This window comes from Colobus angolensis, unplaced genomic scaffold (assembly GCF_000951035.1).
Source record: "Colobus angolensis palliatus isolate OR3802 unplaced genomic scaffold, Cang.pa_1.0 Scaffold117, whole genome shotgun sequence".
NCBI lineage: Eukaryota > Metazoa > Chordata > Mammalia > Primates > Cercopithecidae > Colobus > Colobus angolensis.
In genome coordinates this window covers 2,469,437-2,491,256 of record NW_012112808.1, presented here as the reverse complement: position 1 = coordinate 2,491,256, position 21,820 = coordinate 2,469,437, and the positions used below count along the sequence as shown (strand labels likewise).

The 21,820-nt window shown below is 35.2% G+C and overlaps 1 protein-coding gene across 4 annotated transcripts in view; it reads right to left on the bottom strand.

Annotated features, from left to right (window-relative positions):
- Nucleotides 1-21,820, bottom strand: part of MACROD2 (MACRO domain containing 2) — a 2,135,582-nt gene that overhangs the window by 62,296 nt on the left and 2,051,466 nt on the right. For all 4 annotated transcript variants that reach the window (XM_011962618.1, XM_011962604.1, XM_011962612.1 and 1 more), the window contains 2 exons: nt 12,600-12,674; nt 12,243-12,335 (listed from right to left, as the gene is read on the bottom strand). In XM_011962618.1, coding sequence (XP_011818008.1) covers nt 12,243-12,335; nt 12,600-12,674 — 168 coding nt within the window. The remainder of the gene's footprint in view (nt 1-12,242; nt 12,336-12,599; nt 12,675-21,820) is intronic.

Genomic DNA, 21,820 nt, shown 5'->3' with positions numbered 1-21,820 from the left:
AAAGTAATAAAAAATTAGGACAGAAATCTCTAACCTCTCAAGAAATCTCTCATCTCTAATGAAATAGAGAATAGAAAAACAATAAAAAAGATGAATAAAAATGAGTTTTTTTTAAAAATTAAAAACATTTACAAACTTTTAGCTGACTAAAGAAAAAAGATGACTCAAATAAATAAAACTACAAATGAAACGTGATGTCACAAGTGATACCAAAGAAATACAAAGGATCAAAGAGACTACTATGAACAATTATAATGAACAAATTGGATAACATAAAAAAATGAATAAACTGCTAGAAGCATACAATCTAACATGACTGAATCATGAAGAAATAGAATATCTGAATAGACTAGTAATGAGTAAAGAGATTGAATCAGTAGTCAAAAAACCTCCCAATAAAGAAAAGCCCACAACCAGATTACTTCATTGGTGAATTCTACCAAACATTTAAAGAAGAATTAATGTCAATCTTACTTAAACTCTTCCAAACAAATTGAAGAGAAGGGAACACTTCCAAATTCATTTTATGAGGCCAGCATTACCTTGATACAAAAGCTAGATAGGAACACTACAAGAAATAAAAATTAAAGGCAAATATCCTTGATGAAATAGATATAAAAAATTTCAACAAATTACTAGCAAATTCAACAGCAGTTTAGAATGATGGTGGGATTTACATCTGGAATTCAAGGATGGTTCAATATATGGAAATCAATAAATCTGATATATCACATTAACAAAATGAAGGATAAAATCACATGATCATCTGAATAGATGCAAAAAAAGCATTTGAAAAAATTAACTACCCTTTCATGATTAAAAAAAAAAGTCAACAATTTGAGTACAGGAGGAATGTACTCCAACACAATAAAGGCCATATATGACAAGCCCATAGCTGTCATCATACTTAATGGTAAAAAGCTGAAGGCTTTTCCTCTAAGGTCAAGACAAGATGCCCCTACAAGACAAAGATGCCCCTACTCACCACTTCTATGCAACATGGAACTAGAAGTCCTAAACAAAGCAATTAAACAAGACAAAGAAATAAAAGGCATTCAAATCAGAAAAGAAGAATTATGATTGTCTCTATTTGTAGATGATATAATCTTATTAAAAACCTTACAGACTCCAACAAAAAAATGTTAAAACTAATAAATTCATTAAAGCTGCAGAATTCAAAACCAACATACAAAAATCAGGTGCATTTTGGCCGGGCGCGGTGGCTCAAGCCTGTAATCCCAGCACTTTGGGAGGCCAAGACGTGCGGATCACGAGGTCAGGAGATTGAGACCATCCTGGCTAACATGGTGAAACCCTGTCTCTACTAAAAAAAAAAAAAAAAAAAAAAAGTAGCCGGGCAAGGTGGCGGGCGCCTGTAGTCCCAGCTACTCGGGAGGCTGAGGCAGGAGAATGGCATGAACCTGGGAGGCAGAGCTTGCAGTGAGCTGAGATCCGGCCACTGCACTCCAGCCTGGGCGATGGAGCGAGACTCCATCTAAAAAAAAAAAAAAAATCAGGTGCATTTCTATGCACTAGCAATGAATATCTGAAAATGAAATAAAGAAAACTATACATTTATAGTAGCATCAAAAATAATAAAATACTTAGGAATATATTTAACCAAGGCAGAGAAACATCTGTAGATGAAAACTGCAAAGCATTGATGGGAAAATGATTTAAGACACAAATAAATGTAAAGGTATTCCATACCTATGAATCAAAAGAATTAATATTGTTAAAATGCCCAAATACCTAAAACAATCTACACATTCAATGTAATCCCTATCACAATTTCAAGGGCATTTTTCACATAAAATGAGAAAACAATCCTAACATTCATATGGAAATACAAAATATCCCAAATAGCCAATGCTATTTTTTCTTTTTTGCTTCACACTTACTGACATCACACGTTCTGATTTCAAACTACATCACAAAGCTATAGTAATCAAAACAGTATGGTACTGGCACAGCAACAGACACACAGACCAATAGAACAGAATTGAGAAGTCCAGAAATAAACCCATGCATACAAAGTCAACCAATACTTGACAAGGTAGTCAAGAACACAGAATGGCAAAAGGATAGTCTCTTTAATAACTGATGCTGGGAAAACTGGATACCCAGATAGAAAAGAATAAAATTATACCTCTGTTTTATACCACTCACAGAAATTAACTTGAAATAGATTAAAAACTTAAATGTAAGACCTGAAACTGTAAAATTCACATAGAAGACATAGGAAAACCACTTCTTGATATTGGTCTTGGCAATGATTTTTTGGATATGACATCAAAAGCACAAGTGACAAAAGCAAAAATAAATAAACAGATTTTCTAAATAAACTAAAAAGCTTCTGCACAGAAAAGGAAATAATCAACAAAGTGAAAAGGCAACATATAAAATGGGAGAAAATATTTGTAAACTATATATGTGATAAGGGGTTAATATCCCAAACATATAAAAATTATAATAAAACAGATTATCTGATTTAAAAAAGAAAATCTGAATAGTCAAAAAATAAGTAAAGAGTTTGAGTCAGTAATCAAAAACCTCTCAACAAAGAAAAGTCCAGGACCAGATTAATTCACTGGTGAATTATACCAAACATTTAAAGAAGAATTAATGCCAATCTTACTTAAACTCTTTCAAAAATATTGAAGAGAAGGGAAGACTTCCAAATTCACTTTATGAGGCCAGCATTATGTTGATATTGAGACCTGAATAGACATTTTTCCAAAGAAGACTTATGAATGGCCAATAGGTATGAGATAAGGTGCTGAACATCACTAATCATCAGGGAACTGGAAATCAAAATCACAATTAGATATGACCTCACGCTTGTTGGGAAGACTTTTTTCAAAAAGGCAAGAAAGAGTTAACAAGTGTTGGTGAGGGTGTGGAAAAAAGGGAACCTACACTGTTAACAGAAATGTAAATGAGTACGGCATTATGGAAAATAGTATCGAGGTTCCTCAACAAATTAAAAATAGGATTACTAAATGATCCAGCCATCCCACTTCTGGCTAGATATCTGAAGGAAAGGAAACCAGTAGCTTGATGTCTGTACTCTCATGTTCATTGCAGCATTATTCATAATATCCAGGACACAGAAACAACCTAAGTGCCCATAGACGCATAAATAAATAGAGAAAAATGTGACACACACACATACACACACACACACACATATATCTCACATTTGTATACATAATATGTGTACAATGCAATATATATGTATAATGGAATATTACTCAGTCATAAAAAGAAGGAAATCCTGCCATTTGTGACAACATGGATGAAACTCGAGGGCATTATGCTGAGTGAAATAAGACAAAGACAAACACTGTGTGATCTCATTTATATGAGGAATCTTAAAAAGTAAAAAAAAAAAAAAAAGACATTTATCCTGAGCTCTATGCTTGGAATGAGCCCAGCAGTGGCTTTGTCTGTCTTCCTCAGTTTTAATGGTAGTGTCTATATAATTTCTGGCACATATAACATGTGCATTAGAAGCATTTGTTGAATGTATGAATAAAACCATTTATGACTTTCTTAGTTATGCAATGTGCGGTAGGGTAATGGTCGACTGATGTGCTACTGAAGATCCCCCTGCCAGTCATTAGAGTTAGCAGAAAAAAAAATAACTTTACTCAATTATATCACTTGTGATCATGTTTCCATTTTCTAGTCTCAGTGTAGTAGTTTTCATTGTGAAATACATACTATATTTCCTAATATAAAGTATACTGCTTTCACATCTTAACAGTGAAATAGTGAATTGTTACAAAATTTTTGTTGGTCAGGACAAGATGATACAATTTATCATACCCATATAGGCATTAGCATCAAAACCAAAAGTACTCAAACTTGCAGAATGAGTTTCAATGACTTGGGTTAAAATCTCTGAAAAATAATAAATATGGAGGGAGTTGGTGAATCAGGAGTGTTTCAACAGCCTCTAAGTTGAAGCAAAAAAGAAAAAATAGGCTAACTCTACATGATAGCAAGACAGACTTAAGTCTTAAGAGACTTAAGCCAATGAGTTTTAAATTCTTTATGAATTCTCTTAAATTCTGAACCATCAAAGATATTGGCAGAGGACAATATTGTATAATAAAAACAGATATTGATGACTTTGATTGAAAGTGATTTAGAAGTAGGACCCTGAATCTGATGAAGTTTTAGCAATACTGTAACTAATTCCTTTAGCCTAAAATTTTCTTTCTATGTATTCTCAAGGTTCTACATCTTGTTCAAAGAATTTTTTTAAACATATAAAATAAAAATCCTAAATGATAAGAAATTATTGTGTCTTACTTTAATAAGCAAGATTTTAGAAAATTTGTGAATAATACATAAAATAATGGCACATCTTACAATTGAGGCATCTTAGAAGTACACCTTCATCTACAGTGTGTGTACAACTATATTAAATGTAGAATAGCAGTACTTGCCATAAAACAACAGCAAGTAAACTACAACTTCAGATTAAATTGGAAACTGCTGCCCTACTCTGATACTATCTTAGTATTTTGTCACTGTCTATCAAATATATCAAATAGTGAACAATAACAAATAAGTGAGGTGGTAAACAGGTAAAAAAAAAAAAAGAGCGTTTTAGGCTGGGTATGGTGGCTCACCCCTGTAATCTCAGCACTTTGGGAGGCCGAGGTGGGCGGATCACAAGGTCAAGAGATCGAGACCATCCTGGCCAACATGGTGAAACCCCGTCTCTACTGAAAATACAAAAATTAGCCAGGCGTGGTGGCCTGCACCTGTAGTTCCAGCTACTTGGGAGGCTGAGGCAGGAGAATTGCTTGAACCCGGGAGGTGGAGGTTGCAGTGGACTGAGATTGCGCCACTGCACTCCAGCCTGCCAATAGAGCAAGACTCTGTCTCAAAAAATAAATAATTAAAATAAAGAAAGGCAGTTTTGCCTTCAGTATACTGTCAAGAAAAATTGTCTAAGACTTGACAATGGATAAAAGAGATCCCTGGGTGTCACTGTGGTGGAAGGTTGGGTGTTGCCCTCCAGACTATCTGGGATTATCTGGTTCTACGAGGGTGTATTCCTTTCTATTCACTAGACTATTTTACATATCTGTAGAGGTAGAAGGTAACATGTAGAAAACTTGAAGTAATGAAACTGAGATTTGTTCATATCAATGAAAATGAATTTTGTCTGATAGAAAGAAAGGATATGTTGTATTGTCCTATATGATATTAGCCAGTTTGGAAATTTTCAGAGCTCCTGAATTGTGTGTGTTTGTATGGATATATTCAGTGTTTCTGAATGTGTGTATTATGGATCCATGTGTATATCCATGTAGCCATAATTCATAACCAATATACAGTCATGCATTGCTTAAGATGAAGATACATTCTGAGAAATATGTTGCTAGGTGATTTCATCATGCAAACATCATAGAGTGTACTTACACAAACCTCGATGGTATAGCCTACCACATACCGAGATTATATGGTATAGTCTATTGCTCTTAGATTATAAACCTGTACAGCATGTTACAGTGCTGAAGACTGTAGATAATTATAACACAATGGTAAGTATTTGTATCTAAACATATCTAAACATAGAAAAGGTACAGTAAAAATGTAGTATCCATAATCTTATGGGACCACCGTGACATATATGGTCTGTTATTGACAAAAAGGCACTGCATAGATAATATATGGATTTCACACACACACACACACACACACACACGCACGCACTCTTCAAATTCTCTTTTGAACCAGTTTTAACATCTTAATGATTCCCTTACTAATCATTTAAATAAAATATTTTACTTGTATTGATTTTATAGTTGTATGACAGTCACATTTTATCTTTCTGAAAATTTCAATTTAGCGTTATATAACGTCTTTGGAAGGAAGTTAAATATAAGGAACAAATGTTAATAATTATACTCACTATCTTTAGAGAAGGTTAATTTTTCTGAAGTATTTCAGGATAATATATGTAAAACAATATTATGTTTAGATGCAAGTACATGTTAACCTTTTTATTAGTTGTGAAAAAAATCCAGGTACTTTATGCACAGAGAGTTGTAGAACTCTAGTTCGGCAGAGAGGAATAACAAGTTCAACATTTAAAGACAGAATTCCACTTTTGTGAGTGATCTTTTGTTTCTGCAAATTACTTTGATAAGCCATGTGGTTTGATAAGCCACATGGTTGTAGAATCATATAACTCAGGGCAAGACCAGAAGGACATAGGCATGATACAAAGGTAAACTGTAAATGAAACTGGAGTGTTAAGAAGGGCAAGAAATCAAGAAGACAAAGTGTGATACAGGTTGTAGCTGGATGCTGGAAACTTAGAAGAGATGGTCTCTGAAAATTCCCCACATGGGCATGCACAAGTTAATAACAAGTTTTGATGCTGACGTTCACTTAAACCCACACACATCCTTGAGTTTGTGGTACTGCACGGAGTGAAGGGATGAGAGGTGGTAGTGGTGTCTGAGTGGGAGCCATAGTGAGAACTAGAGACAGCTTAGGATAAAAAGGAAAGGCAAAGGCTGAAGTGAGAAGTCACCAGAGGCAGGAGCTTGGAGCCTGAGAATAGAAGAAATAAACCTGACAGCAAAGAATTCTCAGAGATATTGGAAGGGATCATAGATTTCTCCTAACATGAAAAATGGAGGTTCGGGGCAATATTTTTCTAAATCTTTAAAGACAAGATGATTGCAGCAAGCTAGAGGATTTAAACAAATTCAAGAGGCCTGCATAACTTTCTTACTGGGTAGATACATGTGAACTTTATACATGTATAATCTAACTTTACACACGTACACATGCATATATGCTATCCATACCAACATTACTATTGTAGCAGTAAATATACCTTTTATTCTTCTATATTTTTTAACTTTAAAATTACAAGTCAGTTATGCAGTATAATTTGAACGAACTGGTTCTATATGTTTACATTGCATAGATAGAGACATGTAGAAAACCTAAGCAATTTAGCTTAAAACTTTATAATTTTTATGTTCAAGATACTTAACCAATATGAGGAATTTCATTAGACACTAAAATATTCATAAAACCCAAACAAAGACCAACATTTTTAATTTAACGGATATCCTAAAACATAATTTTGGTTGTTGAATTCCAGATTCAAAATGTTACTAAAAAAGAAGAAAACAAATGGTAAAACTGCCCTAGAAAACTAAATAACGGTGCTACTACTATGAATAATAGGGCATTACTAAACTTGATTTCATTTGAAAAGAGATACAAAGACTTTCTGAAAGTAGAATGTTCCAGTAAGTTTGTTACTCAAGATGCAAGTGTAATCAGTATTTTGCACGAATCAAAAATATGCCTGAGCAATGACTCTTTATAGCCAAGAACACAGCTTGTATATGAAAGCCCAAGTGTTAGGTATTCTATTCCCAGGGACATGTCCATTGTGCTATCGTGTAATACGCAGGTATTCTGTGTATGGCAACATTGCTAGTGCAAGGTCTGCTTTTCAAGGAGAGAAGAAAGGGCTCTGCCAGCGATGTAAGAATCCTATGAGAAATGGAAAACACCAAGGGCTATACAGGGGTGCTTTGTAGATGAGATAAACCTCTAATGGATTTGATTGGTAGAAGCAGAAAAGAAAGTTGATCACTTGGTATGTGTTCACTGAAAGATGAAATCGTAGCCAGCGGAGTTGCAAAAAAAGATGTTTCCCACATGGACTGAGAAAGATGGTGACGGAAATCCAGCTTGGTTCTGAGCAGAGTTTCTGTGTAAACCCACCTTGAGCTAAAAGGCATTCCCCTCCCTCTTTAAAGTATCTTCAGGGAGTAATTAGCTGTCCAATCATTGGTAAGCCCTAATATATTTGGGTGATATTTTTTTTTTGCCTGGCCTAGGGCGCCTCTATATTTTTATCAATAGGGTACAATAACTAAAACTGAGGAAAACCTATGATTTCAGCTTTCAGCATGGCTGACCATTGGCTCCCATGCCATCGCTCTTGTTTCATCAAGAATGTGGTCCTTCAGAGTTGGCCTTCTAAGAAAATTTATAAAACTGGAGAACCTTATAACTGCAATTTTGAGTTCATACCCCTCATTATTACCCTAGACACTGGGATTCTTCAAAGTTTAAGCATTGCCAGGAATCACACAGCCAGGGCTAGAAGCCATGGCTGTCTGTATACTACGTCTCAAGGTCATGCTGGTCAGACCATGCTTGGTTCAAAACATGAACCTACGGGCATGATACTTTACACTTGTCACTGGCTTGTGCTTAACTCTTTACTTGCATGCCTGCCCATATGCATCTTTTTCTAAGAAAACATTAAACCATAATATACTTTAAGTCTCTGTCAACATTTTGTTCAATCTTGGGTAAACAGACAAAGGATTACTATTCTACACTATACTTATTAATTGATATGAAAAGTTATTGGGACCAAATGTATTCATTCTGTGTAACACTTAGAGAAAAAAAATCCAATATATATCATAAACATACATGAAAATTTTGTGAAATAATAACACAATGTGGATATAGTTAGGATTTTATGTCAAATATTTCTAAATTCACCTAAATAACAAATGTAAGAAAGATGTTTTAATGCTGACTTTATATTTTATACTAAAACATGAGATCCTTTTCAGAGGAGATCTTCTATAATATTCCTTTCCTATTTGGTTATTAACCTAAATGATGCTATTCCACTGGATTTCATATGTGTTGCAGGTCCTGCTGGGAAATCATAAAACTGGGCTCATTTAGGAAGAGGCAATGTGGCTATATCAGAAAAGCTGCCATATGTGAAACCTCACTTTATGCCTGCTGAAATTTTTGTATTTCAGGTCTCCCAGGGACATGTCCATTGTGCTATTGTGTAATTTTATCAGCATGAACTTCTGCTGAATATTTTTCCTTCTTTTCAAAATCCATATTTTAGTAGAGCTAACTTCGAAACTTAATGTTGCAACATCTGTGCCCATACACCTGGGAGCCATAGAAGATGTATCCTGAAGATTATCTACATTTTCTAATCTTATAAAATGCTACAAAAAGAGAGAAAAAGGTTATATATTTTTCCTGGTCTGGATTTTTTTTTTTAAAGGAATCACTTTCTGCCTCCTTAAAAGGATTCTTACAATAAAGGAGAACGAATACTTCTAAAGCTATAAAGAATATCTTTACAAATGTAATAAAATACTCATTTGTTTTGTTTACAGATAATTCTTAATACATATGTACAGCTTTCCATTAAGATACTATTTTGTGAATACAAAATCTGGAGCTATAGTCTCGAAATGTTTTCAAACAAGACTTTTTAATAACTAAATAAAAAGAAAGTAAAACAATTGCTACTTTGAGTTTATTTACTACTTTTCTTTTGTGGATCTATCAACAGCTCAATGGTTTCTTTTTTAATAAAATAGAAGTTATGGTTTTATTTATTTCTCAAATGCAAGATTGAGATACTGACGAACAAGAAAGTGTTTATGAACGGAGAGAAATGCCTTCCACCTGGCTTCCTTTTATTAGTTGTTTTATCTCTTTAGAACAAAATATGCGGCATTGTAAAGAGTTTAGAGCACATCAAAACTGCCTGCCTGAGATGGTGCTGCCAATCAAATGGGTAGAACCAGCTGCTGTTGAAGGATAATGTAGAATATGTGACTTTCTACAGATTCAAAATAGTGAAGAAGGATGATGAATGGACTTAGGGAAATCACATGTGCATTTTCTTGACTTTATCATCAATGTATCAAATTATGATGAATACTAAACACTTATGGAGTACATTCTATGTGTCACACATTGTTTTAATTGCTTTGCACATTTTACTCATTACATTTTCACCATACATATATGTGACAGGTACTTTTGCCATCGTCATCTTACAGATGAAGAACCTGAAGCAGGTAGGTTAAGTAACCTGTCCAAAGTCACCCAGCTTATCAATGATGGAGCAGAGCTACTGCAGAGCACCATGAGTCTACATTGCCTCCTTTTCCTATGAGTACTGTTCACATAGGGAACAAAATAGCTTTTCACTCTTATTTCGATGCAAAGTATAAGATGACAAATAGTTTTATAAAATATATTTTTTAAAATATTTCTATCTTCACTCCAATCTATTGGCTTCTTGCCCTGAATGCTGCCTTAATATTTACGGAGTGTTCATTCCTCTTGAGTTTTCAGAAATCATTATAATGCTCACTTATTTTTGAAAACATTATAAAATTATTTCAAATTTAAACACCAGAAATATTCAAGGCAGGGCCAAGTGAAATATCTATGATAAAGATGGGAGAGAAAATGTGGTTAATTCAAGACTACCAGCATTGGCAATCATCTTACAGTGAAAAGTCAAATTTTAACAAAGAAATTCAACCTCATAGTTGCTAAAAGCAAGGAGCAGAATTTCACCTTGCTTTTTTCCCACATGCTATTCCACCATTATCAGAAAAAGATTGGCATATTTACAAGGAAGACAGGAAAGGTGGGTATTTACTTCTTCAGTCATCAGAGTAGTGTTCAATGCTTGGGAAGGCTCTGGGAGAAGGGAAACATGTCAATGTGTGCTGAATGCCAGCTTTTTTCTTATAGGTCAAGTCAAAAAGAGAAAAATGTACAGCTGTTTGATGTTCCTCTTTACCATTTACATTTCTTGAAATGCAATAAACAAAGCAAACAATTTCTGCTAGAGAGAAATTAAGCTAACACGCACAGCATTGTCTATTTTACATTTTAAAACTGCAATTGAAGAGAGCAATACCATGTATCTGATTCTGAGTAAGGGTTGTATCAATTCTCAGTTATCAATATTAGACATGAAATAACTTCAAATATACCCTTTGTTTGACTTGACAGGAATGTGGAGTCGTGAGTCTGAACTAGGATTTGCAATAGAGAAAAGTTTATTAGAGGCATAGACGTGGAAGAATATCGTGCTGTAAATGCAGTCAAAATTTTAAAAGTGTCAAAATCTCTAACATTTTAGGTTTAGCAATTAAACTGTGTCAATGCCCTTGCCAAGAAGAGTTCATAATTTGGAAGCTGTAGTTGCTATTGACCTGATTTTACAATTGAGATCATGTCCGAGTTTTAATTTGGAAACAAAATTGATCACTGTGTTCTTTAAACAAGACTTGTCAAGTTATTACTCTGCAACTGCTTTGAAAATACATATTTATTTAAGAGCAGTATGATTTAGGATATACTGTAACAAAAATTATTTCATGAGCTTCTTTTAAGAGATTGCTTTATATTTAAACATTGAATTCTTTAAGTTCTTCAATTAATCCTGAATTACTCAGAATAATTTTTTTTTTTTTTTTGAGACAGAGTCTCGCTCTATCGCCCAGGCTGGAGTGCAGTGGCCGGATCTCAGCTCACTGCAAGCTCCGCCTCCCGGGTTTACGCCATTCTCCTGCCTCAGCCTCCCGAGTAGCTGGGACTACAGGCGCCCGCCACCTCGCCTGGCTAGTTTTTTGTATTTTTTAGTAGAGACGGGGTTTCACGGTGTTAGCCAGGATGGTCTCGATCTCCTGACCTCGTGATCCACCCGTCTCGGCCTCCCAAAGTGCTGGGATTACAGGCTTGAGCCACCGAGAATAATTTTTAAAAATATATTTCTATCTTCACTCCAATACGTTGGCTTCTTGCCCTGAATGCTGCCTTAATATTTACGGAGTATTCATTCTTCTTGAGTTTTCAGAAATCATTATAATGCTACTTATTTTTTAAAACAGTATTCAATATGATTGCATCCTAATATTAGCAAACAAACTTGCAATTTAGGTTCATATAACTTGCTTATTTTACATAAATTGTTTCTTTCATCACTACTAAACGAAGGAAGACAGATGAAATCCATACAAAAAGGTCAGTCTATTTGCTTTAAAGCCATTTCAGACTTTTTATGAACTTTATCCCTCTAGCCCATAATTTTGATTTCTTATAGGCTTTCTCAATACTGTAATTTTAAAAATTTAAATTGAATCTAAATGAATAACAAAAACATAAACATCCTTATGCTATACGTAGTTGCTATAAGTCTTCCAAGTATCTTATTTGGCTACTTCTAGATTTTATTCTACTTTCAAAAGGAGATTTGGGGTTAAGGAAATGTTCATTTTCCCCCTTTACAAACTGTAATTGCATGAGAATAACTTGATGGTTGAATCCTAGGCAGAAATCCACAGAAACTTTCTATTCTTGATGGGTTAATTTAAGAGCAGTCCTACCTTTTTCATCTTCTTTTTCTTCTTGGTCATCTGTTAATGGAATCACTTCTGGTTTCTCCACAATCACCGCATCTTCTTGGTTTGATGCAAGTTCTAAAAAGAATGAGACAGACAGACACTCAGGGATGTTTTAGTTGGAATCACTGAGAGAATACAGTGACTATGGCATAGAAAGTTAGAGTTCTTTTTTCCCCCTTCAAGTTTCCATAGGTTCACCAAGTTGAGCACTGTTGTTATCCTCCAGTAATCATTGCTTAAAACACACACACATGCCACTCACACACACAGGTATATACAGAAGTCATGGTTCACAGTTTCATCTCATTCTCCGATAACAATATATTTTGGTTTCAGTACCTTCTGTTTCCATATATGAGCTCTGGGACTCTGTTTCAATTTTTATTTCATTCTTCGTTGAATCATTCTCTTGTCCTGTTCAAAACAGTGATTGAAAAATAAAAGAAATGTGATATGCATGACCACAGCTTTATTCCTGACCTTCAGAAACCATGCTTTAATCGTGCATGGAGAGATAGAGAACAGTTTTGAAACCAAAGTGGAGGGCAAAGATACAATTTTTCTAATCGTCAGATTTATATCAGTTATTTTCTGAGAAATAGCCTGATAATTTAGGAAGAAATCTTTTTTTTGGAAACTGATTTGAAACTGCCATACTTATATAGCTTATCAATGCACAGGATGTGGAGAGAGGACACAGCCTGGAAATTTTCAAATTTTACAATAATTTCTGGGCTGTATGGGTTAACTACATTTAATTTCCTTTTAAGATACAAATATTTCCCATAGTGAGGATTCCTAGAAAATGAAAACACTACTTGCACTTTCATTTTTCCATCAACAGAGCATAAAAAACTTGAGTCATGTGGGCACAAGGGAACTGGGGAGATAACAGTTCAGCCATTTTCTTAAGACACATACTAAATACAGCAAAGGTCAGGAGAGAATTCAGCCAACTCTTGATTACTCTTAGGTTGATTATCTAGTAATGGCTTTTCTTCCACACCCCTTGGCTTCTCCTCCTACCCTCCCCTGCAGAGTTTAAAACATTTAAGTGCTCATTAAGAGAGGAATTTGAAATCTGTCCATTTTGCCTTAGGCTAATGAAAGATTTTGTGCTGAGGATATTTACCTATGGAAATTTTTTTTAAAAATTCTAGAGCCAGGGTTGGTTATAGGTGCAAAGCAGATTGACAGAGTGTGGACTCTGCCTGAGTCCATCCCTGTGGTGGCATTATGGTTTCAACTTGTCTCTACTTCTTCCTATAAGAGGATTATATTTCCCTGTCTGTGACAATGTGACATGCAGTGGCCCTTGTGGGGCAAGTGTATGTTCCCACCACATTGACACAGGTCTGTTCATGTGACTTGTTTAGGAAGTGGCACTGGAACAGACATCATGTGTACTGCAACCAAGCAGAAGCCTTCAGATCCATTGTATGTTGCCTGCAGCTCTTTTGCTCCTAAAAGACCATGTTCCTTCATCTAGATCCTGAAGGGAAAGCATGTGGAACACAGTTAAGCAGGGCTAAAAAGAGACACAACCAGCCTTTGTTGTTGAGCCCTCAATGAGATTTTTGGGGTTATTTGTTACTGCAGCAAAGCTGACTTACATAACTCCTCATCTTACAGTTTCCTCTTTGATACAACTATTTTTAAACTGCCCATGATACTACGTCCCCTTGATTCATTCTCTGCCAGCAGGACCCAGATAAGGGAAAAATCATTGCCTTTTGTGTGATATCCACTCCTCCTGAGCTCCGTTTTAATCCAAAGGATCCAATAAAATAATTAAAACGAAAGCATGTTTATCTATTTGATCATTGAATATAAACACCTCAAGCGGTTTTTGATGATTTTCTTTCATCACTCCTGAAGTTCAATGAAATGCCATCTTCATGGTTCTGCAAAATATTTCGGTTTTCCCACTTTCTAGCCTCCTGCCTTCTTTCCGCATTTAGGGCTATATCATCTGTCTCTTGGATCTTTCATTTTCTTCTCCTGTATTCTATTTTGTGATTTGATCGCAGAAAGGCCTTTTAAAATTTGAACTTGATCAAGACCTTTCCACTTTTGAAAAACCCGTTCATCCTCATTCTTCCCCATTGCCACGCAAAGTTGTAAGGTTAGCTGAGAGAAAGGACGAGAGAGAGAGAGAAAGAGAGAGACACCGAAGGTCAGGCGAGTCAGTTTATTAGCCTGCCCGGCTGCCCCACCAGGCAGAGGAGGCAGCCTTCAGCTTACAAAATGAGGCGTTTATATGGTGGAGAGAGACCCTGGGGTTGTTTGTCGGTTAACTTTACCACATATCATCTCGTGACCAGTTTACAATAGAGGAATTTACAAGAGCATGTAACTTAGGTTTATCCACGTTTCTCGCGACCTCCCCCATGCCACCCGGAGGGCTGTAAGCAAGTCTGGTGACCTTGCTTAGTGCCTAGATAAGGGTCCAGGAATGCAGTTGCAGAGTATTCGGGGTAAACAATGCAGTTTCAGCTGCATTGTTCGGGGTGGGGGTGGCAGTCCTGGGGTAGCTTGTCCTTAACAAAAGTATGGTCCATGGACAAGCAACATTGGAATTACCTGAGAGCTTTTCAAAAATGCAGAATTTCAGGCCTCATCACAGACCTACGGAATCAGAGCCTGCACTGTATAACAAGATGTCCATGTGATTTGTATGCAAGTTAAAGCTTGAGAAGCACTGGCCTAGAAGATGTAAGTGAATCTGCAAATTATTGATCCCATAAAAAATGCCAGACTGTCCCCAGATACTTCACACGTATTATCTCTAATCATCACATTACCCCTGGAAAGTAAGTGCTGTGATCTCAGTTCTGCTTTCAAAAATCATAACCAGCTCTACCTGACTACAATCCCTCTTTTCTTTTTGTTTTGCCTGGAAATGTCTTTATTTTGCTTTTTAGCTTTTAAAATTGAGATCTACTTGCATACAGTAAAATGTACAAACCTTAAGTGTACATCTTTATGATGCTTTAGATATACACACATGAATTTTCCTGCATCGTTACCATCCAGATCAAAAACGATTCTCATACCAGTGGCTTCCTCCTGTTCATACACCCACCAGGTAACAGTGTGGTGTGTTTTAGAAATTCATTTAAATGTGACATGTACCATATGCTCTTTTGTATTTTAGGTTTTTTTATAACTGTTGTCTGTGAAATTAATTCCAGTTGCTGTGTGCATCAATTGTTCATTCTTTTTCATTGATATATACTATTCTACTGTCTGCATATACTATGTCATATGAGTGTTGAATTGTTTTCAATTTGGTGCTGTTATGAATAACACGGCTAAAATAAAACTGCTTGAATGTTTCTTTTGGCAACATATTGTAATGGACTCACATTCCTTGGGTATAAACTGAGTGACAGAGAACAAGTAGGTTATATAAGAGAGAATATATATGTTTAGCTTTACTAGATCCTGCAAAACAGTGTTCTAAAGAATTTGTTCCATTTTACACTTCCACCAGAAATATATAAGGATTCCATCTGCATCCTTTATTCTTTAGATTATGTCATGCTACTATGGGCCACAAAATATGCAGCAGAAAGCAATTTAAAAATCTTTCACCTCAACCCAGTTTCCACCCTTATCACCTTTGGATACTATATAGAATGATGATGACTGAACTATTGGTTATTCATTCTACAATGTATTGAGTGCCACCAGTGGTAAATATGCCTGCTGCTGGAGTAGATCTTAAGTAAGATAGATACGGTGCTTGTCCTCAAAAAGCATACAGTTGCTGGAACCAAGCACTATATGTGAAAAAAAATCTTTCTATTAAGATATAAAACAATTTCCACTTTCTGAGGAAAAAATCACTTCGAGCAGATTTTTGGATTATGGGAAACTGTGTTGAATAAAGACTATATTAGACAACAAAATGAAGGCTGAAATACTCTCAGTAAATTAAATGAAACCAGGACATTTAACTAGGATTCATGTAAAAATTCGAAAATCGAGTTTATAAAATCAGTCTCAAGAACTGGGATGGGAGGACTTCAACCTCATTTCTGATAAAACTAGGGCCACGGGTTTTGCATTTCAGATCTGCTACAGATAAGTCTGGACCACAGAATGACTGCATGGAGAGAAGGAGTCTGTTATAGAAAGTAAAGGCAATATCTTTAATTAATCTCTTGGCAATGTCTTGCTTGGAGAGCCATTTCCCGCTATGCAAACAAAGAATGTACTTAAAAATTAAAACATAATATAATTATGCTGAGGGAAAATACTTTTGTAAAAGATATATTCAGAAAAACAAAAACTATAGAAAGTGTCTTTGTATAAGAATTGGTGGGTAAGGAAATAAGAAGATTGAATGAATAGAAATTGATGGAGACATTAAGAAACAAATAAATGTTTTAGATATCAAACTCGAGTTCACTAAGAAAGCAAGGGTAGTGAGCAAAATGAAACATGAAATGATGATAGATATAGAAAATAGAAAATAGCAATGAGTTTCTAATTTAAGGATTACAGAAAGTCTAAACGGCAACATTTCATCAATCTGAAGGCAATCACTAAGTGACATATTGTGAGGTTTAAAAAGATTGTACAAGGTAAAATGCAATTTCACTGTTTTAAACTACATACACAGGACACGTGTCCTTACACACATTTATATTATCGGGGGCAAAAACTGAAAGGCTGTATCTCAAATGTGGTTGCTGAGATTTAAATTCATAGGATTTTGATTTTGCTAACCTGCATTTTATAACAATTGCATATTATGTAATTTAATAATTCTAATGAAACAATTTCAAAACTAGGGAAAAATATTGTGTGATAGCTTAGAAGAAAAAATTCTAGCTAAAACGTGTGTGTGAGTTAGGTGTCTAACCAAATTTAACTACTGTTCCTCAGTCTCTACCTGCACTCTGGAAACATTTGAGAAATAAAACTTTTAAACAATTCTTGTTTCTGCTTAACGTCTCTCTTTCCTGTCTTTGGGCCACATCACCTATCTTTCCCTGTGCTCTCTATGTACCAACCTAATCATCATTTTCTAAATCTATTACTTTATTTCTTGCCTTTGTACTTACTTAGCACATGTTCCCAATGGCTGAAACACCCTTTTTCTTCCTTTCCTACATGGAAAATTATCCTCATCTTTCACAGCTAAACTAGCAACTTAGTTTTTTTGTATAGCATTCTTGGAATCACTAGGCAGAATTAATCATTTTCATATATTTGCTTGTTGAGTTCTTTTGCCCATTCATCTATTTAGTATTATCCTGATCACACCGTGATGTAGTTGTGTCTGTGTTTGTCTCTCTTATTAGATTAAGAGAGAAATTTTGTCTTATTCATATTTTCCTTCCCAGCACCTATTTAATACGAAGTCATCAATCAATGTCTATTTCACTGGACCTCTATTAGAGTACTCATCAAGGTCTGTAAATAGTCATTAAGGACTATAACTTACTTTCTCTTGCATCCTTTAACAACAACGTAGAGTCCCCTACGCTACTAAGCACTCTACACATTATATTTGTTACAGAGAACCCTGGAATGGGAATAAAGATAACTGGATGTTTTAGGCAAATCACAACCTTTTTGGCCTTTAATTTCATCATCTACTGAAAAGAAAAAAGGCTGTGGAACTAGGTAATCTCCTAGGTTCATGGCTATGTCTTCAGATGAAGTTTCCAGTCACACTGATGTTTGTTTATTGGGTGGCTGATACTGAGAGGGAACCGTCACTGTGATTGAGTGAGATTCATTTTCTATCACTGTTGATATAGGGAACTGGCCATTGCACCTAATCATCACACCAGGTCGCTGCAGGGACTTTTAACTCACTATTTGTGACCCGACTTTGTCTATACCATGAAGGGAAAGAGTAGAGCATCCAGAGAGGGGAAGTGGCCAAAATCTGTATTCCTGTGTGTCCCCTGGTCCCAACGCTCCACTTGATAAGTTTTCAGAGGAATTCAATCAAGAATGAGAAGGTCACCATTCAACAGAGCCTGGGCACTGCTGAAAAGGTGGGCCTGCTTGAGGTGGCACCTGAGGCTGTTGATGAACACCAGGGAATGTCTGTGACTTGTAAGGCTTGACCCTTGACTTTGAGGATAAAGCACTATTTCAAATTTTCTCTTCCTGGCCCTCTAAATGTCTCTCTTTCTCCTGATTTGTTTCACCTGTGTGCTTTATATATTTTGACAATCTTTTCTTGAAATAGAAATATATTTTTTTCTCATCTTTCTTAAATACAGTTAAAAATGGGGGAAGAAACAAAACAAGGTGCCTAGCTTTGAAAACGAGGCAGGCGTTGGCCTACTGCATAAAGACAAGTTATGCCTCAGCGCCTGGCACTGCACCCAGGCCTGCTGTGTGTTAATGACTCCTCGGGGGCTTCCAGCCCATCTGCCTTTCTCCTCAGTGCATGCAGACCTTACACATTCCATCTTGCTTTCTTGGCCCCATGGGGGCAAGCTTTATGTTTCCCTCTTCATATTCAGACTAGTTGTATTCTCCCCACTGTCCTCTGCCCTAATCCCTCCTGGCCGAGGAAACAAAAGAACACAAAGAATTCCACAGTTTATGTATATATTTTTCATGCAGTGAACTCAATCAGCCATGCTTATGGGAGGAGACCATTAGAACAGATAATCCAAAAATTCATTCACTTTTCTTTAGAAATAGATCACATGACTGTTTCTTGGAGCAATGGTAATTAAGTTTGGCTCAAGCTAATGCTTTAGTTTTAATTAATTTGCATAAAAATTGGTCTGGGGACATCAGTCTAGATTTCAGCATTTCGAGGGGATAAACCTAAACTCACTTTATAAATGGACTGTTTCTGAACAATAGCAACAACAATATAATTTTATTGCTTGCAGATTATTAGATGCTCAAGTTTTCTTAAGAACAAAGACTTTGTTTCTTTGATGCTTGTGTTGAAGAAATCATGTAAATTGTGTCTTTTTGTTAAACTTGAAAGTTGATTGCTGCTAATATTCAAAAATCTACTTTTATAAAAATGTCTAAAAATATCCCAGATTAAGAGCAAAAGTTAAGCCTAGATTAGTGTGAATTTGATTATCTTCTAGACATCCTTGGTTTTCTCCTAGAGCCAATAAAACTTTCTTTCCTATTGTAAGTTATTTTTATAATTATTTTTTTCCCTTGTAGTTACAAAAGAAATGCAATTTCCTTATGGATACACTAAAAATGCATACAAGCATTGAGAGTTGTGGGTAATTTTATGACTAAGGGATGGCCAGTTTTAATATTGTGAGTTGTCATATTTCTCTTGTATATGTGTATACACACATAGATGCAGACACATGCTCAAATATGTAAATATATTCTGGGATCAAAACTTATTTACACTTTGAGTCCTTTTTTATTTCATATTTTAATAAGCATCATCCTCTGTCATTACAATTGATTTGGAAATCTCATTTTTAAAAGATACATAATATTCCATGTTATGGGTGAGCTTTCAGGTGTTTACACTTTTTTTTTCTTTTGCCATTAAACATCATATTGCAGTGAACATTTCAGTGAATAAATATCTCCATAGTCTGGGTGGGTGTTAGTTTAGGATAAATCTCTGAGGCATAATTTTTCCATCAAAGTCTGAACATTCTACCTTTTATTAGGTTTTGCCAAAATTGCTGATGAGGAGGTTATGCCTTTCAGTCTCCCACTAATATGATGCAGGCATGTTTGGAAATCCTATTTCCACTAATTTTGTATATTTTCAACTCCACTTAATCTTACCTCGTTCAAAAAGAGAGGATACTATTTTATTTGCATTTCTTTATATAATAAAGAGATAGGGCATCTCTTCATATTTATAATGACTGTATATCTTCTTTTGTGAATTATAATGGAGTGTTTTGTCCATTTTCCTCTTAGATTGTTTCCGATTTTTCTTATTGGTTCACACATACTTTTTTCAAATAAAAAAATTAGCTCTTTGTCATTTAGGTGAGAATATTTTCCCACTAGTTTTCATTTTTAATTTCATTATAACCTTTATTTATTATGTCAACATTTATCTATTATAATTTTGCTATTTTCCTCTTATGCAATATACTGACATATGCATACACATTACAGATATGCGTATGCCTGCATCTTATAACATATGCATACCATCCTGTGTCTGCCAGTATGTGTTCACAGGTAAAAAAGCAGCCTGTAATTTTTTTTTATTTTGTTGTTTTTTAAAAATACTATTTTTGTAGAGCGGTTTTAGATTTGCAGCAAAATTGAGAGGATGGTACAGAGATATCCCATGTAACTCCTACTGAAGTCTGTAACTTACATTAAGGTTCACTCTTGGAACTGTTCATTCTATGGGTTTGGGCAATGTATAATGAAATGTATCTACCATTATTGCATTATACAGAGTATTTTCAATGCCCTAAAGATCCTCTGTACTCCTATTCATCCCTCCCTACCCCACAACTCCTGGCTACCACTGATCTTTTCATTGTGTCCATGGTTTTACCTTGCCAGAATGTCATATAATTGGATTCATACAGTATGTAGCCTTTTCACACTGGCTTCCTTCACTTAGTAATATGCATTTAAGTTTCCTACATGTCTTTTCATGGTTTGATAGCTCATTTCTTTTTAGTGCTGAATAATAATCTTTGGTTCTTTTACTCTAGTATTTTTATAGTTTCATTTTTATGTTTCATCTCTGTTCCTTCTGGAATTTATGTTGGTGTAAGGAATGAGGTTGGGATTCAGTTTATTTTTCCAAATGGCCAACTAGTTGTTTTAATGCCATTTATTGAGTCATCTGTCTTTGAAATGTCAGCCAGAGTATGTGCTGAAATCCCAGATCTACTTGGGTCTATTTCTAAACTCTTTCATCTGTTTCATTGACCAGGCTGTCTATTCCTATAGCAAGGACTACCCTGTTAAGCACATTTTTCAAACATTCCGTGTCATTCTTAGTCTATTTGTTCTGTCTTTGACTAATAATATTGTATCTGGGAACTCCTCATTACATTTTCAACAGGTTTTTATTTGTATTGTATCTTACCATATCATCTGACACATAAAACCCCATCATTATATTTCATCAGAAATTTAAATTGTTATCAGTATCAAATAACCAACTCTTTGTCCCTGGAGATTTTTTTGCTAGAATTCTAACCGAATAGATTCTAAAGTAGTTCTACATGTTTTCTTTTGATGCTCCTTTCCCAAATATGCATTTTTCTAACTTTATACTTTTAAAGCTTTACATTTGTGTTGAGTTTAAGTCAATCCGAGTGGCTTTTACATTTATTAAAGTAACCTAATTACACTTACTGTCATAACCATTTGCTTGTGTTTCTGTCATCTTATTTGATACATTAGGCTTTTTTTACGCTGCTAGTTATTACTATTATTTACATTATTGAGTATATTCTCATGTGATCTCTTTGGGGAATTTAGAAAGTAAGATATCTGGGGGGCGGAGCAAGATAGCCGAATAGGAACAGCTCCAGTCTCCAACTCCCAGCGCGAAGGACACAGAAGACCGGTGATTTCTGCATTTTCAACTGAGGTACTGG